Source organism: Passer montanus, unplaced genomic scaffold (assembly GCF_014805655.1).
Source record: "Passer montanus isolate IOZ18808 unplaced genomic scaffold, ASM1480565v1 scaffold16, whole genome shotgun sequence".
NCBI classification, from domain to species: Eukaryota; Metazoa; Chordata; class Aves; order Passeriformes; family Passeridae; genus Passer; species Passer montanus.
Genome location: NW_024363160.1, coordinates 6,814,466 through 6,839,206, shown reverse-complemented (window position 1 = coordinate 6,839,206; position 24,741 = coordinate 6,814,466). Strand labels below are relative to the sequence as shown.

General features: G+C 39.4%; 1 protein-coding gene and 1 non-coding gene across 6 annotated transcripts; both read left to right on the top strand.

The window, feature by feature from the left end:
- Window positions 1-646: 646 nt before the first annotated feature.
- MTFR1 (mitochondrial fission regulator 1) lies at window positions 647-24,741 on the top strand. Of its 5 annotated transcripts, XM_039702809.1 has the most exons (9): window positions 687-733; window positions 861-864; window positions 6,910-7,054; window positions 10,348-10,446; window positions 15,677-15,795; window positions 18,915-19,156; window positions 20,895-21,156; window positions 21,258-21,432; window positions 23,025-24,741. In XM_039702809.1, exons 3-9 carry the CDS (start codon window positions 6,989-6,991, stop codon window positions 23,082-23,084), a joined length of 1,023 nt encoding a protein of 340 aa, XP_039558743.1. In that variant the 5' UTR covers window positions 687-733; window positions 861-864; window positions 6,910-6,988; the 3' UTR covers window positions 23,085-24,741. The 5 variants fall into 5 exon arrangements, with proteins under 5 accessions (XP_039558740.1, XP_039558744.1, XP_039558743.1 ...); XM_039702806.1 differs by lacking the exon at window positions 861-864 and having other exon boundaries at window positions 647-709; window positions 6,912-7,054; XM_039702810.1 differs by lacking the exons at window positions 687-733; window positions 861-864 and adding an exon at window positions 661-680 and having other exon boundaries at window positions 6,912-7,054.
- TRNAV-AAC lies at window positions 12,948-13,020 on the top strand. Its single transcript has one exon. It is a non-coding gene; the product is annotated as a tRNA-Val (tRNA).

Here is a 24,741-nt window from a genome sequence, read left to right as displayed (position 1 = left end):
GGTTTTTCTCAGGATGTATCCCAGAAAGGATGGGGTGGGGTCCGGCTTCCGAAAGAAGAAAGAAGTCTCCCAGCTGCTGAGGTCCAGATTCCAGATGTGGGTCCACCTTTGAACTGCAAGGACTATAAATCTCATAACAGTGATGGCCAGCTTCCCTCGGTCGAAACCATCAGTCCTGGAGTTGATGTTCATCTTCCTTTCTCAAGCTGCTTTTCAATATTTTGTTAAGGCGCCGAGATAAGCATGTTTCCTTTTTATACACTCTAAAGCTATAGTTTCAAAGGTCCTTACTACAATATTATAAAATTATACTTCAAAAAGTTATTATTGCAAAACCCTTTAAGGCTCAGCTACAAGCAGAAAGTTCCTGCCAAGGAGCAACATCCTTAAAGCTTTAATTCAAATGCTCCTAAATCAATTTGAGACTTATAAAGGTTAATTGCGAACAAACCGACCCCCACAGAGCCACGGCACCCACACGGACCCCGCCCATCCCGGCACCGGCCCCGCCCTCCGCTCCTATTGGCGGGTCCCACCACGTGACCGCGCGGGGGCGGGGCCAGGCGGCTCCCCCGCCCGCTGCCGGCTCGGCGCCTGCCGGGTAGCGCCTCACCCCCGCAGCGCGCGCCACGTCCACAAGGCTGCCGGGGCAGGGTCGCGAGCGGCCGCGCGAGCAGCGGGTGAGGCAGCGCGTCGGCCGCGGCGGCGGGTGAGGCGCGGGGCGGCGGCCGAGGTTCTCCCTTTTCCATTGGGCAGCCCCTTCCTTCCCCCCGGGCATCCCTTTCCTTCCCCCTCCTGGCGCGGCCGATCCCGGGCGAGCGGCGGTGCGGGAGGGGAAGCTTGCCTGAAAGCGCGTACAGGCCGCTCGGGGCGGCGCCGCCGTCCCCGGGCAGCGCAGGTGCCGGCGGGACCGTGGAGGCGCCTCGGGGTGCTGGGCCGAAGCTTCCGCTCGTGCAGGGGCACTGCTGTGATGAGAAGGTGACAGGTCACGGGAATAATGTAAATACGAGATCGTGTGGAGATAATACGGGAAGTTTTTTAAGGGCCCTTTAAAATAGAGTTGGCGTATGAGAGGAAAAATGAGCCCTAAGGGGCACGGTGTTTTTATTTCTCTTTTCTGTAAATTTACACTGCTTGCTGTGTGCACCTTTAGTGATACTGCTGCCGTGCTCAAGTTCTTCTGTAGTGGTCATAAATGAGTAACTTGCTGGGTGCGTGTTTTCATTTTGTTTAACGAGCTGTTGAAATTCCAAATATTGAGGGTGAGTAGAGTTTGAATGCTGAAATCAATCGTAGTGCATTGATCTCTGCCTGACAGCGTCAGCGGTGCTTCATTAATATTGACATGCTGTCCTCAGAGTGCTCTGCAGCTCCTGTGAAGGCAAGACTTACAAAGATTAAATGCATAGGAATTATGTTTTCTGATCCCCACTGGTTTTTGTCTAGGTGATGAGTCAGCTGAGTTATCTGCCCATCAGGTCTAAAAGTTCTGCTTACTTGTTGCTGCATGCAAATAATGTGCTTTTTAGGGGTCACTAGCTAAAATATGGTTGTTGTGTGTAGGAACTCTGCATTGTTACACACAGAGATATCTTGGAGGAAAATTAGACATTTTAAATGCTTTTTCAGACAAACACACCCTTTTGTTTGTAAGACTTACCTGCTGCTGTCTGTCAGAGCTGTAGCAGAAAGGCTGGCATTCCCAGCAGCTGGTGGGGAGGTCGGTCTGTCTGTCTGTCCGTCAGGGAAGTGCCGGTGTTCGGTTGTCTCTGTCATGTAATACCTTGTGGTCTGCAGGTGTTGAAGGGTTTCACTTACCTCTCAGTGGTGTCACAGTGCACTGTGCAGGTATGATCAGTGCTGAGCAAAAGCTTTTGATTAAACTAGTGCTGAAACGTGGGTGGTTTTTTCTCTGTCCTTAGCTGGCAGGATGGGATGGCATGAATGAAATCTGATTAATAGGGTTTTGCACATTCAGGTAAATGCTGTGGGGCTATATTTTTAAGAAAGCTTTAGCAACTTCTGTTGCAAGTAGGTATGATTTTCAATTCCTGCTTTAAATTTCATACCAGTACTGGCTTAGATTGTCCCTGTAGCATTTACTGACTTTTATGTCTCTCTTCATTTCTTTCCAGACAGGTGTTTCTGTTGGTACTGGGGTGCTCCATTATTTGTAGCTTCCACATCAAAAAACAGACTCCTCTTTCTGGCTATATGACCTCTGCCAAATGCATATTTACTTTGTTGGTCTGTGTCAGTTTGGGACAGTCTGGTCCTTTAAGCAAAGGTTCTTCTGCCCATTTGGCTGTTGTGATAATGGGTTTGGGGTTTTTTTGGGGTTTTTTTTGGTTATTTTTTTGGGGGGGTTTTTTTGTTGTCTTCCTTTATTACTTTTAAAATAATGTTTCCTTGTGGGTGTAATTTTATTAGATGGCCTTGGGTCATGTGGTAGTCTAAAAGACTGAGGAGATATGCTTGCCCTAGTTCTTGCTCAAATAAGGAGGAGCCTGGCCTTTTTGCATTTCATTTTTTATGTGGCTGGTATTCCTTTGAACCTATGCTTCTTTGAAAATGTTATACTTCTTAAAGTTATGCCTTTTGAATTTAGAGACTACACCTTTCATTTTTCAGATTTCATACCTTTGTTTATTCTTTGTTAAGGTTAATCTGCTCCATCAATCCCATTGAGTTATTCTCTTTTATGTTTGTGTGGGCCTTAACTGAATGAGAGAAACCTTCAGTAAAAAAAAAATATGAATATCATATTTCTTTTAAAGTGCAAGAACTGATGCTCTGAAGAGAACTTAGATAAATACAACATTACAAAAACTCATTTGAAAGCAGTTGCATCTGATTTTCTTTTAATCTTTCGTGTGTAGGACTCACTAAAAAGACTGGCAAAGGGCTTCTGTTCATATTTACTGGATATTATACCTTATGTGTAGAGATTATAGAGCTTTTATATTTATTTAATATAAATAAATATAAAACTTTTTTGTCATTTATAAGTGGTATTATCTGTCAGCTTTGTAGACTTGGTATTTGATATGAGAGTATTGAACAGAGCCTGCAAAAGTGGTTGGGAGAAGTAGGGGCAAACAAGCTCCAGGGGGCTTGGAAATGCAGACCTGTTCTAAACCAAGGAATTCCTCCACATTGCCATATCAGTAAGAAAGTTCTTCAGCATTGCTAATTTCTGGGTTTCATTGAGATGAACCCGTGAAATTCCAACCCCTTCATGCTTTATGCAGTGAAATGTAATTCTTTCTGTTACTGCTCCTTGGACATCTTGGTAATCTTGTCTTTGACTGCTGCTCATCCTTGCAGTAGTTTTGCTGGGGCAGAGCAGGACCATTTTTTATGGCAATATTACTATCACTCAGGGCTCTTCATGTAGTAATTGAGTTAGGGAAACCTCTGGGGAATTAAACTTTTTATTGTAGGTAGCACCAAGAAGAGAGAGGATAAATACCACAAAGATCACTATTTTAAAAGAGGTATTATTCTGTTTTCTAAAAGCAATAAACGTTTAACTTTGGCTTCTGAAAATGGTGTGTATACAGAACACAAGAGAAAAATTTGGTAATGATTTCATTCTTGCTGTCCAGCATTTTCTTTTGGAATGAACCCTGTCTGTTCTTGGCACATAAACCAATTGTGAAATAGTTTTGTGAAGAAAGGTATAGTGCAACATAGTCGGAAAGAAATGAGTATGAAGTTTGCCTGGAGATAATTCTGTAAACCCATAATCATAGAAAAATATACTTAGAAGCATTTTTCTTTTAGATCAGCTGGAGGTTGTTCAGACGTGGTGGTTTTCCTTAGTGCCACAAGCGAAGGAAGGTAATCCAGGAACTGGGCTCTTACAGATTGATTAATCGCTTTCTTCTGCAAGAACAGACAGGTCATTGGCAAGAGCAAGGCGTTGATGACCCCAGTTTCAAATACTTTTAAGTATTTAGGCTACAGAGGAAACAGTAACTTACAAAGTGAACTACAAATATTCATTTTACTGAAGTTGAATGCATGCTCTTTTGTGTTCAGTCATCAAAGTCTTGGAACCTGGAATATAAAGGGTCATCTTAATATTTTAGGGCAGGATAAGTGTTTAGGATTATTTCCAGTGCTTTGTGTCATCATGCACCTTCTTTTATTCCTGGGGTTTTGAATCCCATTGACCAAGTTTCTGAAATTAATTATTGACATTTCAAAAATTGCTTTGACAAGTTTCTGAACTTTGCAAGGTGAAATTCACTGGCTACTGTTGTCCTGGATGCTTATAGCTTCTCAGCCTTGTCTGTAATGGGTGCTAACACCTGTCTGTCTTACCTGCCATTGTCAGGTGAAAACTTTGAATACATACATCCAAATCATATGCTGCTTTCTTTCCTGTTGCATCATGGTTGTCCCTCTTGCCTCTCACTGCTAATATGTGTAGGACTTCTTTATACCTGTAAGATGGAACCCATTTTGTAGCTTGTCTTTTTCAGCTTACTACTTCATATTTATACTATTCTGTCATCCTCATATTGTGCTACTTTTTTCTACATCTGGTTTTGTGTTTTTAATTGGTTGTCTTCTCAGTTTTTGTGTTGTTCTTATACATGTTTGCATTTAAGTTTCTTAAATTCTTGGAAACTTTCTAGACCTGCTCTGATTTCACAGGAGGAAGTTCTAACACTCTTCACTTCTCTCCAGATTGCCTTTATTGTTAGACTTGGACCTCTCATTTAATCAGGAACAAAATCATACCTTTTCTTCTCTGCCTGGAAGAAAACATGACTCTGACTTCTTTTAAACCTGTGAGCTGGCTGAAAGACCAGTGTATCAGAATACAGTAATTCCTTTTAGTCCTATCACTTGCCTTTCCCAGCCAGCCCTGTCTTTGCAGTTGCTCAGCAAAAGTATTACTAAGTTTTGTACTTTTTTTGTACCCTACTTTTTCTTTTGTTTGAATTTGTCTTGATGCAGCTTTGTTTTTTCCTCCTTTGATTTCCACACTGCTTGTTGAACAAGTCTGGACTTTGGAATGAGGTGGAGTGTATCCCATGTAATCACACCTCTGGAGCAGGTTTCCCCTTTTAAAGGAGCATTCCTCTCTTTTATGGCACTGCATGCTGCAGTGCTGGATACAATGCCCATCCAGTGGGGCATTGTTTTCTTCCTGTTTTAAGAACACTGCAGGTGCAGTGAGATCCAAGATCCATACAGTGGGTTGTGTAAGGGAAGAATAACAGATGCCTAAAGGAATTATAGATCAAGTAGATGGTAATGCTTCCCTAACAGACTTCTCCAGCATTCCACAAAGAAGGCCATGACTTATTTATTTACTATGAATGAGTGTAGCTTGTATTCATGGCTGTTCGGCAGCTAGCCCATTATTCTTCCCTATTGTTTTTCCTATAACAGTTGCCATTTCCATTCTAATCTCCTGGTGTAGATTAATAGTTTCTTCTGAGCTTAGTCACAAAGAAAAGAAGATCCTGTGATGATGAGAAACTAATATCAACTGTCTTTTAAGCCTGTCTAAAAAAAGATAACTGTAAGATTGTACTGTTTCTGCCAAGTTTCCAAACGAGGTACGTTATTACTAAGGAACTATAAACTGTTGAAATACATTTGTAATGGAAACAATGATGGTTTAACTGCAGGGCTTGTTTGGCTTCTCCAAACAGCAGGGCTTTTCCATCTCCTGACTTTCAAACTTCCCAAGTGCCAGTTCCTTGCTGCAGCATTGCTTTAGTCATCCCTGTCTGTTTATAGAGTGACTGCAGCAACACCATTGTTCATACTACAAATACGTTGCTCGGGGTGGATCAACAGAGTGCTGTTTCCAGCCTGCTACACAAAAGAAATGTAAACCCAGATCTGTGGCTTCCTTTCCTGGTTTTGGTGGCACACACTTCTCAGTGATGTCCAGGTTATGACTGGTGTAGAACACAGTTAAAGAAAATGTACACTGTCTTTGCTAGAGGAGCAATAAAACCATCTTGAGTCAGGTGAATGGAAGTGTATCTAAATAGACAAAATTTGGAATCTGTCTAATCTTGAAAACTGCTTGAATATTTTTGTGTCCTACATCTACAGTATTTCATGTCATTTTCCTGCATTAGTCATTTTTCCATGTTTCCTTTCTCTCCTTAGTTGTAGGAAAAAGGAAGGAACAACAAAGCTGTCAGAATGTGAGTCAGGAGAGGTGATCAGATTTCTGCAGTCTGTTCCTGCATAGAAATGAGTTTCAGATATGAGTATGGCACTTCAGTCTTAGTGCTAATCCCCATCTGCAGGCGTTCCATAGGGCTTGATGCTCACTTAGAGTCGTTGAACGCCATCATCTGTCCAAGCTCAAGTGAGCAGTCATTTCAGCAACTTTTTGATTGTTAACTTTACAACAGCTTACGTTTCTTTCCAGTACCTGAAGGGGACTACAAGAGAGCTAGAGAGGGACTTTTGCAAGGGCATGCAGTGATAGGACAAGGGGCAGTGGCTTTAAACTGAGAGAGGATAGGTTTGGATTAGATATGCACCACCATGAGGGTGCTGATGCACAGAAACAGGAAAAAGTTGTGGATGCCCCATTGGTGGAAGTTTTCATGGCCAGGCTGGATGGGGCCCTGTGCCAACCTGATAGTGGAAGATGTCCCTGCAGATGGCAGCAGGGTTGGAACTGGTTGACTTTTGAGCTCCCTTCCAACTCAAACAATTCTATGATTCAATAAAAGCAATACTCCTAAAAAGTCATTGTTACCTGTATTAAGTAGATGCCTTCTGAACACCTTTGCTTTGCAGTACAAGGTATTGGTGTCATCTAATATGTCTTGTATCTAAAGCTTGTTTTTTAGGAATCTAACAGTTTACTTCTGTACATATTCCACAACATGCATCTAAAATTCTTATGTGTCTCATTTCAGAACTACTATGGAACCTTGGCAGCCTTGTAGGTTTGGAAGGCTTAAATCCAAGTTCGGAAAGGCCTTTTCCAGTCCTGATGATTTGCTGGCTGAAGCGCTTAATTAGGATGGCTTTTGAACAAATTGGATTGAACATGGAATCAGTAAGTGTTTCAAACTTCCTTCATGTTTTCAGAAAATAAGGTATAGCAAGTGCTTCATCTGTTTTAGTTTGTGCTTATCTAGAAGAACACTTTAGGTACATTCAATACTGGGATGATTCTGCATTGCTGAAAAATCAATTTTGTGACTTGAACACTGAAATATTGAGTAATAAATGTGTTAAAAGTGCTATGCAGTTCCTTCTGGTTCTAATAAACTGTTTACTTTGTAAACACTGCTGTTCATGCTGGACTTCCGTGAGTGTTTTGAAGCAGAAGGAGAATTCCATTATTTTTAACAGTGATAAAAAAATAATCTTATTTCTTGTTCTTACCTTGGAGATACAAAAGGCCCATGAAACTGAGATTATTATAATTGTGCTACATTTACCTCTTCTGTGCTATAGTTACCTCTTCTGGAGGTGTAACAGTACATGAGAGCAATGCAGCTGTGTTCTTTACTGGGTAAACAGAGGAACAGGCCTGCATAGCTCTCCTCTTGGAGGACACTATATAGAGAGTTTTCTTTGAAGGCTGAGCTGAGAGAGACAGAGAACTGCTACACATCAACTTCTCTGTCACTGACCTTTAGGAAGCTATTTTGAGTACAAATGTTGACCTCAATGCAGTAATCCCTGTAAGTTTTTGAAGTATTTTAATGTTTTAAGAATGGGCAAATCCTTAACAGCTATGTGCAGTATTTAGTATTAATGTGGTGGGTAGAACCTTTTATCAGTCTTGGGAATCTATGGAGAGCAAATGGTTTATACAGTGTAAATGAAGATTGACAGCAAGAATCTGTATTTTAGGATTTTATTTTAATTTTGATGTGAGATTCCATGTAACTTTGAAAATTCAAAGTATGAGAATATGTTGCATTATAACACTAGTAATTCAGCAATTTCGGCCTAAATAGGGAGATAAACAAGTTTTTTAATCTTTTTCTCTCCATTCTGTATTGTATCAAGCTTGTGATAATGCAGTTACATTTCCAAATGTCAGTTTTTCTAGACAACAGCAAAGCACTGATGCAATAGCAGTGAATGACTAAGTAGCATTTTGCAGACTTGCTCAGCCAGTGCTTCAAGTCAACAAGAAGTTGTGTGAACTTGGTTAGAGCAGTGCTGAGACCTCAGCTCAGCTGAGCAGGGAACTGATTTTACTTGCACACTTTGTGGCACAGTTTGCATGCAGTGTTCTGAAAATAATATCCTGGCATATCTTGTATTACCAAAACTGAGTCATTCAGCATTTTGGTGCACCAAATCAACTGTTGTTGAAGAGCCCCAAGGGCATTTGGAAACCAAATATTTTTGACTGCTAGTCAACAACTTGGCTGTGGTCTGAGCAATATCTAAACAAGTTTTGCCACTTGTTTAAAATGAATTGCACTTGTGTTGCTAATAGAGCATGTAGTCTAGACTGTCTTGCTGTTGTGGAAGTACTTCTGCAACTTAATAAGCCTTCTTTTGACTGTCATTATTTGTTACAATGCCCCATCACTTTGAGTCTCTTCCCAACAGTTCTGCTTTAATCAGGATCAGTTGTGAATAATGAGATTATTACTGTGGTGCTGTTTTTCAGCGAGTTGTTTTTGAAGGCCACTGATCTACCTGCTGTTTGCTCAGGCATGTAAACAAACAGGTGATAGGCACAAATGTGAGGTCTTCCTTGAGGCAACCAAAATGCAGCATCAATAGACTACTCTGCATTGAAAAATTTGTGTTCAGCTTAGCAGTGTATGAAGCAAGAGAATGTATTTTTTATAGAATGGAGAAAAAAAAAGATCTGAGTGTATTTGTGGCAAAGTTGCAGCTCTCTTGTGAGGATGTAGTGTAGCATATGTGCAGTGCACATTTATTTTGTCAAAATTTTCACATTCCAGTAAAGCCAGAGGAAGGAAGGATAGAAATTAGAAATAGGCATGTTTATGTGAAGTTTGTGAAATAATCTGGGGATCAATACCATGGAACATAAACTTCCCTTTTTAAGAGAACCTTCAACATCTGTGAGTAGTGATCTTTGCTTAGTATATTAAAATATTCAGCTGTGTGTTATGCAACTCCCACAGCACCACTACAGTCATCATACAGGCAATATTGCCATTGCCAGTCAGAACAGCCTGGATTTTTCCTGTTTTCTTTGTTGGGCAACCTTCTACCAGGATGTTAAGTTTCCTTAAAGCTTTTTTAAAAACTAAAATCTGACAAGTAAATTCATATTTACAGCCATAATTAAACACTAGCCAAGGTTTTAAAATTACCATACAATGTTCTGATTGTTTATTAACAATGTACCCTGTGTTAAAGCCTTCTCATTATTCTTTTTCTCTTTTTTTGCATTGTTTTTGTTGCCTTTGCCTGTGCTGAAATCTTTCCTAATTCTCTCCGGGGTGTTTGCTTCTTTTCTGGCTCATTTTGTAGCATTCTCCTAGGATTAAACTCCCATTTTATTTCCTTTCGTAAGGCTGTTGTAAATACTAAATACAACAAAAAGAAGCAAATTTAATCCCTGTTGAAACAACATAGAGAAAATGTAAATTGCAGTAGAAACAGTTACAATGAAGCCTGGTGTGTGGAGCTGCTGTGGGCACTTTTCTCTAGGTGAATCTATTTTTTTGGGGCAGAGGACAAAGTTCTTACAAAAATTTTGTCTTATTTTCTCCATTTTACTTTCCTTTGCTCTTTAATTTCACAGTTATATTTTCATATTTATTGTAGCTGTATGAATACTGACATAATACTTATATAATATTTATATGTATGTATGAATACTTACACTCATTAAGAATGGTAGACACTATTCCTGTTTTAGAAGAGCTCTTAATTAAAAAAGAAAAAAATACTTTGAGAAATGAAGAACTGTGTGACTTCAAGGATTTTTAATGAATGGGTGGCTATTCTTGAAACCCTGTAAAAAGAGGTGTCTTGCTGGATGTAGGTTCTTTATTGTCTTGAAAATTTGAATATTGTATTTTTGAAGATACTTTCAGCTCCTGAAGTCTTCTGCATTACCTGATTTATTGTTTTGGCTTTAGACTTTATACAAAGGCTGTCTTGACCTGAAGCAGCCCTGGCTGTACTGTACTGATGATGTGCTTGTGCCAGTTCGGGGGTAGAATGTGGGGAGGTCACTGGGACAGAATTCAGTGTAAACATGATATCCTACTCCAGCATGAAAGGAATTACTAAATATGTTTAGCAAAAGCAGGGTATAGAAGAATAAGGGAGAGCTATTACAATATGATACAAAACTCAGTTCCCTTAACAGCTGGCTTCTTTATTTTTCCCATGCAGGTGCTTTGGTCAAGCAAGCCTTATGGTTCATCTCGAAGTATTGTAAGAAAAATTGGTACTAACCTCTCTCTTATACAGTGTCCAAGAGTTCACTTTCAGGTAGGTGTTCTCAGCAATTTAGAGTCTGTTTCTCACTATACTGGTAAAGGGATTTGCTCATGACTAGAAGGTTTGTAAAAGTAGGATATGATAAACTAGATATAGGAGAATTAGCCTACTTCTCCCTACTTCCAGTTCAGGTTTTTTCCGAATAAGAAAGTTTTAAAAAAATTGATAAAAGAGAAAAATGATTGGAACTTCTTTATATAAGCAGTATTTATAAGCTAGGCTTAAGAGGCATGTAAAGATGAATAGTATTAAAAATACTTGGGAAAATAAACAACTTTATCAGAAATCAAAAAATGAGTTACAAGATAACATGAGTACCCTGTTTGCTTTTGTTTAAAATACAAGGCTAGCACTGTGTAGGTGAAAGGGTAGGGTAAAGAGCAAGTGTAAAAGCTTAAGGAAGAGCAAACCCATGCTTTCATAATGAGTCTTTCAGGAACAGATGGGAAAGTGGAAGCTGTTACACATAATCTCTTCAACTCTGGTGTTAGGGGTAGGGGGTGGGTATAGAATTGGAGACATTTAGTGTTTGAAATTGAAGCTGAGAGAGGAATGTTTCGTGGGCTGAGCAAGGGTGGGGAGTGTCAAGATGAATGGAGGGAATCAGCTGCCACACTTAAGATATAGTAATTTTTGCACTGCTAAATTTTTCAGTGCTTAAATTAATTTCTTTATCATAAATGAAATGTATGAACAATATTTAGACTTGAAATTACAGTAGCAAAACCAGATAGTTCAGATTAGCATAGAAGCCTTATTGGTGTGATAGTAAAAGCCATGCTAACATTTTGCCTCTCTTAAAAATTACATTGAGAAAGCTGAGACAGCCATCAAACATATCTAGTGGCTTGATGAAAAAAAAAAATAATGTGGAATTTTGTGCAGGTGAGGACAACAAACAGCATGCTGGATTAAACTTTTGAATATATAATTAGTAATATATAATTTTTGAGTATATAATTAGTAAATGTTTTGCCAGCAAGAAGGCTCCCCGTGCCTCAGATTTAAAAGGTAGAAGTCCTCCTGTGTGTTTGATTTTCTGTGCTGTAAAGGCCATACAAGGGCAGATGATGCTCATTTGCAGATAGTTAGCCTAATACTGACTTCTCTTAATATGGCACATAAAAGAAGACATTTCTGGTTTATGTTCTTGCAAGGAATGGTAAGATATATCTGGGGAATCTGTTCCTGATTATTTTTAGTATTTAAGCAAATAAATAAATACATAAATATGTTTTGGTCAGGAGTCTGTTAAAACAAATGTAATACTTGCCTTTTTAGTCCTCTTAAAGAGACATTCATTCAGCTTTGTGGGTACACTAAGTATAAGCATTCACCTTCTATGAGATGAAAGGAAAGGATCCTGGAAACAGAAGTACAGTTGTGAGAGTTGATTTAATTAGAAATAGGGATTCCAAAATTTGAGCCTTGAAACACATTAAAATTTATATGGTTTGTGCAGATTCTAAACTATTTTAATATATAAACTGCTGAACATGTTAAGTGTGATGCTAACATCTGCTCTTTGTGTCTTTATGTCATCATTAAGATTCCATAGTGAAGTTCAGTACTGATCTCGATTGCTTTCATGCTGTTGCAACTGACACTTTCCTATAGCTGTCTCTTCCTCTTTCTCTCTTGCCAGCTTTAGCTCTATTATGAAAGGACCATGAACTGAACCTTGCTGTAAGTCATTCTATTTAAAAAAACAAATCAAATTTTACTTGCATCATGTAAAGGGTGCATGTATTGAATCAGTGTTTCTAACCCCAGAGCATCAGGCTTTTCACAGGTCTGCATTTTCCTTATGATGAATGGATGAGACTCATTGAAAGAATATCTCTGTAATGTCCATACTTACTTTCTAGCATGCTTTTGTTCAGCTAGTCTGAAAAAAACAGCAGCCAAACATTTTGATCTTTGAAAACTACTGACTCTGTGGAACTTGCCATAGTCAACATTTAAATTAACTGCTAAAGACTGAAATGCAGCTTACATATGCAGTAGGAGGTGGCAGAGCTTATGTACTTTGTGCACTCTATATGGCATTAACAAATGAAAATAGTTCATACAGATCTTTTGTATGTCATATTTTTTAGATTTATATGTAATATTTAGGAGAAAATAAAATTAATATAGCCTAGGGAGATTCAAACCTGCAGTTGTGTTTCTCAAGATATCATCCTTCAGCTACAGCATCTTTATTTTAGTCCCATGCTTCTCCTGTCTGTCTGATGGATACCTGATAACTCGGTGGAAATCTCCTAATAAATTGGTGTGCATATAACAAACATCTGAATTTACTGGGCTAATTTGAAAAATCACAGCAAGTTTGTCTTACTTGAAGTGTTTCCAAATGTTTAATACATAACATATTAGTAATTTGAAACGAGGTTTTTATTCTGTCAAGTGTTTAAAAAGAACTGTTCTGCTATGGACTTCCCGGAGCAAACAAAGAGCAGGGAGCGTGCCGTGCCGCGCTGCCCAGCAGCGTTTCCGTAGTGTAGTGGTTATCACGTTCGCCTAACACGCGAAAGGTCCCCGGTTCGAAACCGGGCGGAAACACTGGCGAGGCTGACTCTTTCTTTGGGAGTCGGACTCGATGATTCTTTATCTGTCCCGTCCAGCCGAGGTGCCAGAACAGTACAGTGTGTGTAGTCTTCAGAAATCCGGGAGGGGTCTGCAGCCCTCAGACATGGCTGTGTGTGCAGCATATATGCACACTGAGGCAAAAAGCCTGGGAAGGAAGAAGTGGGGGAAGCAACGACACAGTTTCCGTAGAAAGACAAGCAGGCTATGGCACTGATTCGTTCAGTTCCTGCCATCCAGTGGAACTGGGCCTCTGTTTTCAGTACTCTGTTCTCCATTTCAGGTGCTGGCAGAGGAAGTTCAGATTTTTTTTTCTGCTGGAATTGACTGGAGGAATAGGGTAGTCACAAAGGCGTTCAGGGGCAGGTGAAGGTTTTGAGAGATGGATATTGGCTTTTCACCTTTAAATTAAAATTAAAATCTTGCATTAACGTGGCATTCAAATTCCAGTGCTGAGGAAGGCTTTGTTGTTTTTAGGGATAGAGAAAAGAAACATCTGTATATGGGGTAACAAGCAGATTCTGTTTACATGTAAATATGAATTAAAATTAAGAAGAAACTTGTATCACAATATAACAGAAGGCTTACTACTAATTCTTGGATTAGAAGTTATTTATCTGTGCAGGAATTCTGGCAGTGGTAAATATATTCTTTACTGTTGATTTAGAAAATTATTTTTGATTCAAGTGTGTGTAGTGCCTGTATTTAAAAGTGGCTTCAGTCTTTTAATGGTAATATTACTGCCAGAAAAATCTGTATCACCTGCAAAAAGTGGCTAATGTATTATGGATTTTTTAAATTGTTATTAACATTAATACAAATGATGTGGTCCTGAAAAATTCTGTGCATTTTAAAAAGAAAAATACCAAGGAAACCTCAAACAGCAAAAATCCTAACATGCAATATAGTATTCTCTAGACTGCTTTAAAGAGAGGCAGACTGTAATGGTATTAGGCACAACTGTTAATGTGATAAACATATTACCATCTGTGCTGATGCTACCTGGAAAAAACCCTGTTGTTTCCAAATGATCTGATGGTGCCAATATGCACTCCTGGGAGCTGTGATAAAGACTCTCATACAAGTGAGAGTGTGAGGTGAAGGCAACTAATCTCAATTTCTAAGGCTGTTTGCAACAACTCCCAGGGAAAAAAACAGCCCCAAGCCCACAACTTCTCTCTTCCTGAGGCTTCTGTATCAGAGGCTACTACTAAAATACGTGTGGGTGTTCTTCTGAAATGGTTTCACCTCATCCAGGCTGCAGTCCTGCTGTGACAGGTCTGCTACAAATTCAGATTAATGCTCACATTTCATAGTAGTTTGCTCTTACAGAGTGGGTTGCCTTGAAAACTGACCTGAATGCTGATGGTCTGGGTGCAGGCTGCCCTTGCAGGCTGGCACCTGCTGCCACCATCTTGGTCAGCATTCCCAGCTTCTTGGCCACTGCTGGCCACAGGCAGCACTTGAACAGCTGCAATAACTCGTGCAGATTTGGCTGTGGGCTGGTTTGTGGTGTTGGCTTAACAGCTGGACTCTATGATCTTAGAGGGCTTTTCCCACCTTAACAGCTCTGTGATTCTGTGGAATACAAGGAAAAGCTGGGGCATGTAGGCATTGGAGATACAGAACTCAAGGTGACAGACTGAGCAGAACAAGTTACTGAAAGTTGTTTCGGTAGCTTTTTATCTGCTTTGATACTGATCCCAGGCTGCTCAGGAGTCCAGTGACTATGAACACATGCCCTCATCTGACCTGGGGAAGCAGCCAGTATTTCAAAATAGATTTGAAACCATTTTGTTGAGTTGTGACTATGGAGTGAGTATTGATGGTCGAAACAATTTTTCAAATCACCATTCAGGTCACTTAACTGGAAATTGAAGAAAGGTTCCAGTCTCTGAAGCCTTGCTCACCTTTGGCTGCAAACAGCTGTAAAGCTAATGGCCAGAACCATGCTGGAAAATGGTCCATTTGTTTGGCATGTGGCAAATAAGATTGTTAGCACATAATGTATAATGTTATGATTGCATCCTACCTCTCACTCAAAGTCTTTGTGATTACTGAGCTGGTAGAATTGGCTTTTTGCTTGGTTTTGGGGTTGCTTTGCTTGTTTGCTTGTCCCCCTGTGCAATGTACATGCTGCTTAAACAGAAGTTGTAGGGAAAGGGAAACTTTAGCAGAATTTCGCTTTAAAAATAACACTAAATTAGAGCAAAATACTTAAGAAGTGTTGGCAGCCTTGATGTCTTTTTTAACTACTGCTCATGAATATAATTTTAAAACATGCTATTTGAGTTAGTATAGAAAGCTGTGTGAGAATGTTGATGTTTGTTTGTCTTGAAGGTAACAATTTGTATTGGATTTTTAATGTTCATTAACATCATGTGATGGTGTATGTAGTTAGCCATGAACTTTTGTGAAGTGTTCAGCAGAAAGGATTGAATAGTTTGAAGTCAGTGAAATGGTTCTGGACTGAGCACAGGACAGAAATAAGTGTTTCAAGTTTACAGATGTGTTTTGTGCATGTATGTGTTAATAGTTATATGTAGCCTCAGTAGAAGTATTGGGTAACATAAATGTGACTTGGGCTGAAAGTATTAACTCTAAAACCTTCAATCTTGCCTTTAAAATGTAGCTTATTTCTCATGTGGCGGAAGGAAACACTCCTGCTCACCTCAGAGAAGATGCAGTGGCCTCCTTCGCTGATGTGGGGTGGATTGCTGAGGAAGAAGGTGAAGACTCTACAAGGCTCAGGTATGTTTCTAGAATCTTCTCTCTGAACTTCTGAACTGAGAGGAAGAAACTTCTCTCCAGTGAGAATCTGCTGTGCATTGCAAATTAACAGAGAGCACTTGAATGCTGGGAGAAGAGACAGAGGTAGGGTCTGGAAAAGAAGTAGTAGAGGTTAGACTAATAGGATTACAAAACCACGACTTGTTGGAAAACATACAGGAGATTGACATTATACGAGGAAGACTCTGGATTTTATTTATTTATGTATTGAAGGAATTGCACACAATAGCTCCAAGCAATGAAAATGTCTGCTGTGCTATGGTGCAATTGCTAACAGTGATTCTCCAGTTCTCCTGAGATTGTCATTACCATGGGGCAGTGAACTGTACAGCTTCCTCATTAGCAGCAATGGTCATTCTGGCAATCCAATAATTGGCACGTTGTTTTTCACCTTCCTGGTTAAGGCTCTGCAGTCTGCTAAGTACAGTGGAAAAATTGTGGTTTGTGTTTCACATCTTTAATCTTCATAACAAAAACTGGCAGGGAAGCATGTGAGCACCTGTGTCCAGGATGCTGGGATAGGAACTGCTGTGTTGCACCAAGGGTTCTGCACAGCACTGTCACTACACGAAACAGTTTGGCTGAAGGGATGAAGTTCTCTACCCCATCCTACTCAGATTGCTGCTCAGACTGTCCAGAAACAAAAGTACAGGTCTGTTGTGCAGAGGAGGTTTTTCTTCTACACAAATCAATCTGTCAGAGAAGGGCACAGATTGTTGGCTTCAGAGATTACAGGAGGATACTGTTCTTAATTTGAAAGCATAGGTTTGAAAATAGGTTAGTAATGACCTAGATGCCCTCCAATATGAGTTGCTACAGTGAAGCTTTGCATAACAAACATTCTGGCACTGCCACATTAATTTCACAAACTCAGAGGGGAGTCACAGAAATCAGCACTTGCTTGGGAAACACTATTCCTGAAGACTGTTTGGTACAAAGGAAATTAACTGTCCAATACTACTTTTGTTTGCACAGAAGTATTTTGTTTAAGGATTGAACTGTAAAGCTATTACATTTAATGGAGACAACAGGGAGAATGGCTCTTTGGTGCTTCAAAGAACCTATTATGAAAGATGTAGGACTGCATATTTGCTGAAACTCTGCATGGGAAGGGGGGAACAGGGACAGATGGATGTGGGATGGGACTAAAATAATCCTGCAGATACATAGTGACCTTAAGGCAAACAGCTTATGATGGAGCACAGGAAGTGAATTACTTAGCAAATATGACTATTTCAGTGTGCACTGTTTATTACGTCTGTGCATGGTAGAGTGGTGGAGCTGGTATGCATTAGGTGTTTTCCAGGCATTTGAAATTCTCTGTTTCGACAGGATCACATAGGTGTTACTGTTAAATATTTATCCACTGTAAAATTTAGTAAACAGTCTTGCAGACATAGGGTTTTCGTTTTGGTTTTTTTTTGTGAATGCAGTTTTGTAGAGGAAGCAACTAAATGACAAATCATTTTTCCTCTACCCCTAGTCAGAGTAGTAGTGACAACTCAGGCATAGTATTTTTCCATAGTGTTAGATTTCAGTCAAGACATCTCCTTAAAACTATTACTGCTCTGAGCAGAAAATACCCTTTGTTGTTTAGCTGTTCTGCTCCTTTAAAGAATTTCTGGAAGGCAGGTTTTAAGGAGTGAAGTGACCACTGGCTCCTTCCACCTTACTTAGGGAGAGCAGGGAGGTGGCTGCTATAGGAGATATCCTGTTCTTAGCTTGAGTTGCTCTCTATTCCTGTCTAGATAACACCACCTAAATTTCATCATCCATGATAATATTCAAATCTCCTTGACCAAATTTCTGCAAGTTGTGCTGATGGTTTTTGTCAGTGTCATAGGAGACTTAAATGTGTATCTAATCTTGGTTTGATGTGGTCAGAGCACAGGGCTTGTTCTAGCCTTAAATCTTGGCTCTTGCTTTAGGTCTAGCACAACTGCAGGTCTAACATGATGAGCACCCACAGTAGCTTAATCCACTCATCCAGAGTGGTGGGGCATTTGGGCTGAGTAAGCCTGGAGCCATTCCACACATTTCAAAAAGTCCTTTTGCCAGGCCCTATTCTCACTCTCCTGTTTAAATAAACAATGGAATCCTGGCATGCCTGAGAGGTTTGGGAATTGAGTCAAGGATTGAGGAGTTAAGTATGTGGCCACATTTTGTGTTTCAAAGTTTATGGTAATTTTTTGTCATCGATTCTTATAAATTCTACTTAGAGAATCACAGAACAGCTTGCATTGGAAGGGACCTTTAAAAGCCATCTAGTCCAAGCCCTCTGCAATGATCAGGGACATCTTTGACTGGTCAGGTTCCTCAGATTCTTGAGATAAACAGTTTTAAAATGCTGGTGTCTTTTCAAGGGCTTATTGGACTTGTTTGAGCAGATGCTCAATAATGCCTCAGTGTTTAACATGGCTTGAGCTTTGGTGGGTATTAAGGGAAGGCATGGACTCCTTAAAACTGTATGGAAATTTTCTTCCTTGTAGTTCTAATTACTGTGTTAGAAAACTAGATATGAGATGCTTTCCCATCAACTGGCAAGCAGTCTCTGCATCACTGAGCTGTTTCATGCATTCCATATTTCCCAATGCTGCTAAAATTGAAAATTTTTTTTAAAAATTTTTTAAAAATTCAGAAATCCAAACAGTACCAAAAAACATCCTGTGGAACCAAGAGACTCCTTTCTTCAAAGGAATCAACTGCAAATGGCTATTTGCTGCCCATGGGGAAAAATTGAAGCATTTAAGGGAAAAAAAATCTTAATTCAAATGAAATGTACAATAAGTGTGAGACACAGAAATAGATTGGGATAAGAAGAAATGTATTCCTTTTTTCTTGCTGAAAGCAAGGATTCTACAAAATACTGTCTGGGGGAAGAGAAGAAACACAGCTCATGATGCAAAGAGAAAGGATGTGAAGCTCTTATTTATCTTAAACTATTTAAGGTCTGGATGGAAGTGATTTTTATAAAAACATTTCTGAAGTTAGGTCTTCAACTTGTGCCCCTGATTTGTAGGTAACATTGCTTTAGTCTTTGTCTGTTTCAAAGCTCTTAAAGTATGATATTTTTGTTGCAGGTCAGAAGTTTGGTTAAAAACAACCCAGCCTCTTCCAGGCGAAGCACATCATTCCAGGAAGCCCCCACACAGACAAACGTCCTTGCAGAGCCCGGAGGGAGAGGAGCCAGTGCCCAGGAGCGCCGTGATGGCAAACGAAGAGGCACTGCAGAAGATCAGTGCCCTGGAAAATGAACTGGCCTCTTTAAGAGCACAGATAGCCAAAATTGTAACCTTGCAAGAACAGCAGAACTTGACAACAGGTATTAAATTTGCTGCACTCTTAGTAAAAATTACTTAATGAATGTGTCCCTTTTATCATTACTACTGTGCTAATTCTTTTTTCTAAGATACTGCAACACCAAGCACGTCTCCATATTGTTTTGGTTAGTTTGGCACAATAACCAAGGGGTACAGAATAGGTCTTGAAGACAAGTGACTTGCCAGATTTTCTGTATTTTTTAATATTCCTAAAGTCTTCATGTTTGTCTGTAAATCTGCCAGAGCTCTGAATCTGTGAATGAGTAAAGAAGTATTAAACAGCTTTCAGAGCAAAGCTCATAATAAACATGATGGCTTAAACCAAACTAAAAGAGTCTAACTTAATTACTGACACTGAAGTCTTTCCACTCAGTAAGGAAATAGGCTCTCTGATATCATTAAGTATTCATAAAATATGCTAATTATGCATTTGGAATATGTAATATACATCTCAAGTAACAGAAAAGGCAATTAATTGTTTACTGCAATCATCTCTGGGACCAGACACATTGTCCATATGGAACCAAAAGTGGTGCACTGTTTCTGGTAGTAAACAGAATAATTCTTTTCCTGGATTTCTTTCTCCTCTTTCCATCACCTCTGACTCCTTTCAATTTTAAGTCTCAAAGATTAGCAGGAGACGGCCCTTGTCGGCTGCAGATGACAGGCATTTGGTTATCACTCTTTGCTAAGGTCACTTAACACGTACAGCTTTGCCTGTGCTTGTGTATAAAATCATATTGTGATTTTTCAGATGCTCCTTTAACTGTTAACTGATAGGAGTTACTTTATTGTTCCTGAACTGCTCATATTCAAAACTATGAAATAGTTTTAAGGATCACCTGGTTTCACTCTTGAATTTTAGTTATTGGGGGGAGGGTGGGGGCATGTGAAATGACTATAAACTATTTTTTCTCCTTTACCTCTATTTATTAGGGAAATTAAATTTTTATTTTATCATCTTTATCTCCCTCTTGTGGTAGAACATGGTAATGACGCTGTGTGTTTATTTCTATAAATATCTTTACACACTTTATACTCCAAGCCTTAAAACTCTGGTTTGATCTGATTTTTCTTGGTTTTTTTAAAGGTGCAATTAAACAAAGGTTTCTTCATTTATTTGTCAGGTTATTACTGTTACTATGTTTATAACACAAATTTTTACCTAAAGTATACATGGAACTCAAAATCAAGATTATTGTGAGAATCTCTATGAGTAGAGACAGATGAGTAGCTGACCTAAAAATCCTGAACCTTGGACAGCTGGAATAAGCTTCAATTTAAGTACTGTTTGAGCTCTGAAATTTACACTGAAAAATCTTGTATGTTAATTTCTTATTTGTGATGATGAGTAGGGAGAAGCGCTGCTCCTGTGTCAGATTGTGACTTCCAGCTCAGTAGCTGCCTCTGAGAAGAAAGGGAAATACTGGTAACAGTAGGGGCAGAACATAACTAGAAGATGTCATGGCATCTGTCCCACTGCAGTAAGGACACAAATGCACCTAGAATTAGGACTGGAATGTCAAAGGACACTTCTGACTTTTCAGTAAGGATTTTCATGTGGCTTTTTAGCTGAACCTGCCTAGGTGGTTTAGGAACACAGAAGTTACAATCTAAAGGGGGTAGAGGGGATGCAATTGACGTTACTACAGTGATTTTTTTTTTTTACCTGAGCATTTGTGATGTGTAATTTGTGATAGTCACAAGTAAACTGACTTGTAATGCATGTTTTATTTGTAGTTGGGTCCAGTCCACTTGCTCCAGCTTCTGTCCCTGTTCCACCTCCGCTACTGCCGCCACCACCTCCTCCTCCTCTGCCTCCACCCCCTCCCTCAAGTCTGGGTCACAGTAAGTCTGCAATTGATCTTATTAAAGAGAGGAAAAACCAAAAAACGAACGCTGGCCAGAATGTGGTGGAAAATGGGCCAAAGAAGCCTGAAGTACCAAACATGCTAGAAATCCTCAAAGACATGAACAGTGTGAAACTGCGCTCGGTGAAAAGGTAATAAATGTCAATGTACCAAGGTTGGCGTTAATGATTTGTTTTTATGACTCAAAGCTATGTGAGGGTGAGACGAATACTGATGCCATTTTCTTTTCTAGATCCTCAGAAGGTACAAAACCTAAAGTGTCTCAGCCTGCGGATCCTGCAACGTTAATAGCAGAAGCTCTCAAAAAGAAATTTGCGTATCGATACCGAAATGATAGCCAAGGTGAAACAGAAAAAGTGATTCCAAAGGCTGAAACAAAGAAACAAACAAAGACTGAGGTAGTGCTGGTGAGTATTTTGATTCTGAACACTTCCTTGAACTAAATTATAGTTGTGCAAACCAACCTACATCTTTCTGCTAACATATGTAGGTGTTACACAAGTTAGCATCTCATTTGTTAGGTTGACTAGACCCTGTGCAGTACTGCTGATCTGCCAGGACTTTTGGCAATCAAATGTTTTTTAATGGCAAGTCTTAGGATTGTGTACTGTCTTGGCCCTAGCTTTAAAAAGTCCTGTTACAATTTTGTTATTTTTTAAAACAAAAATGTTTTCTCTTGCCACAGCGTCTGATATTCAGAAAACCATCGCTAAGGGCTCACATCAAATCCAGTCTGAACTGAGTTTGCCTGTTATTACCAACCTTAACCATTCAGCTGGTGCAGGTGAAGCTTTGAAGCAAGATCCTGAAACCTATCAGACATTCCTAGGAATTTGGAAAATAAATTGTTCAGAATGCCTGCTGGATTTTGGTTCTTTCTTCTAATAATTGGAAATGCTGAGCATATGAAAGCAGTTTCTTTATAGTGTGAGAATGTTAAAATGAAACTGTGTTTGAAGTCCACCTCCTGGCACAAGTTATTAATGGCTTCTAGTTGATTTCAGATGGATTTGAATTTGGTTTTTAAGCAGTGAACATTTGACATACAAGTCTCTATCAATGTACACTTAAAAACCAGCCTGGTATAGATCAGTTTTGTTTGTCAGCAATCCTTGAAGCCTTGTGCTGTGGAACCAGAAAGGAAGAGTAAGGAGGTTTTTTTTTCATTTGTGCAATTTTAAAAATGCACATCAAATTCCAAAAGCTGGCTCTGCTCTGAATTATATTTTAAGGAAAATAACAGTTTGTTGCCACAAATCTCAGGACTTTTGAGTACTTCAGCTAATTAATGTTGACTTACTTGCCTTTTGGCCTCTAGTGGTTTATTTCTGTAATGTTCAGGCTGTTTTTTTCAAATAAAAGGCTAGATGTTTCCCAAGAATTAATCACATTTCCTCAGCATCTCTGGTGCATTAAGGAGAAAAACTGAAGTTGGCAATGTTTATTCATACAGGGTTTTTTCATGATTTTCTGTTCTTGAAATTTATAGTCCACCTTTTGAGATAAAGGATCATCAAGTTCTCAAGAGCTAAGAAAGCTGAAGATTTTCATTAAATGATAGAATGTTGATCCATAGTGAGCTAATAAAATCTGTCCACCAGTTACTTACCAGTAGCTAACTTTGTTAGATAGACTTGTATGACAGTTTTGAAAGGACTTGCACAGAAAGGCAGGGTAGAGCAAGAGCAGAAGCGCTGTTAAACTGCTGCTGAGCAGTGGTTGTTAAGGTGTAAGGATTGCTGTGTCTATCTCATTTTACTGTGCTGCAGCAAGCTGCCTCTAGCCCTGCTCCAGCAGCTCCTTGGCTCCCTCCTCTGAGCAATTTCAGATGGTGCTAGCACAAGTTTTTCCCTTTACTTTGTGACATCCATATGCAGAGAAGCAGGGTGATAAAGGAAATAATTTCTGCTCAAGTTCTGCTTTTACTGCTTGGATATACAGTAGTTCAACAAGGGGTCTGTTGAAAGCAATCTGAACATGTTTCTGGTTTTCTTTCCAGTTTGGACCACACATGCTGAAGTCTACAGGAAAAATGAAGACTTTAATTGAAAAATCTTAAAGATTATTCTGCAAAAGACTGTTAAGCTGCTTTGTATAAAATATTTTATGTTGCAAATAGCACTAGTACTGAGAGGTCTCTTTTCTTACAGCACAGAAAGATCTAATGTGAAATGCAGAAACGAGGCACTAAACATGTTTGTATGTAGGTGATTTATCAAGGGGAATAAATTGGACCATTATACTCAGGTATTAATTTTGTATTCAAACTTGGCTTTCCACTCAGATTTATGTGATGGATTTAGTTTATTAACACTAAGTTATATATACAACATTTTTTGTGCATAACTGACCAGCATAAAAATTTGTGTACATGTTATTAGTGATGGTGATACACCCTTAAGTTAATACCGGTTTTATGTGAGCTCTACCTACAATTTGCACTACAATGTGTAATTTTATACTGAAATCTTCATGTTGAAGTCTTTCTTTTAACCTTAACTGCAGCAGATTTTTAGCCCAAAGAAAACAAGAAAACCTGGAGGCACTGTGCTTCTTACTGACACAAAGTGAAAACTTGAACCTGCTGCAGAGGTCCTAAATTAAAAAAAAAAAAAAAAAACAAAACAACAAAAAAGCCAACTAAACTTTACATGGTAGTACCTTTTTGTGCAGGGTTTTTTGTTTGTTTCACCTCAGCTTGCAAGGGTAAGAGAGTAAAACCTGCTTGCATCATCCTGTGGCCATTATAAAGAATAAAATCATGCTGTGGGAGCCTCTGTCAAAAGATAGTCAAGGGAATTTGAAATAGTAAATAAATAGCAGCAGATTAAAATAACAAAGAGTATGTGTTAATTAGCATGAAGTGCTGTAGATAAGAAAACAAAGGTACAAAGTACTGTGGGGTGCAAGTTGCCAAAAGCAGCTCCTCTCTGCTGCTCTAGGAGATGCTCCTGGACACCTTCTCCCCAGCTTGGCTCCCTGGCTACGTTTCTGGCAGGTTGGGCTTGCACAGGCCCTTGTGGCCCCCTTTGCAGGGAAGAGATGGGATGAGCTGTTGCCCATAACCTGTTGCTTTCCAGGGGAAGCCCTTCTGATGCAGCAGCTGTTTCCTGCCCCACCTGTACCAAGCACCTGAGCTCATGTCTCCAGCCACGGGTGCAGAAAGGCTCAAGCTGAAAGTACAAGTCAGGGTGAAAAAAGCTGTTCAGGAACCAAGAGCTGCAGTTGAGGTGCACACTGAAACAAAGCCAGGGTTTGCTCTGACCATGGATGAGCATTGGAAAAGCTGAGCTTGGGTATTTTTGGTGCTCTAAGCTGCTCCCAGCTACTGGGACAAAATACAACTGCCTCTGGGAGCTTCTGTTTCCTAGGAAAAGACAAAAGCAGCACTTTTTTAATAAAGACAGCTGAATGGCTCTGACAAGATTACTGAAGATGGGAAAGCTTTGCTGCTTATAACTGGAATGTAGGTTGTACATGGAGGAGCTTTATTTTCTGGTGTGAAACTTGAAATGGTGTTAATACGTACACAATGTAACTCCCTTCCCAAGTGCTCTGCCATCAGTCCTACTAATTGGTCTTTCAATCCCTCAGTTCTTTTAAGTGCCTTTTAAAACACCTTTGTGAAAGTTAACTTTGGTTTTAAGTTTTGTATTTTATGCTCTATTGCCACTATATAAAATTAAAAGCAGATAAAATAAAGATGGCATATTTGA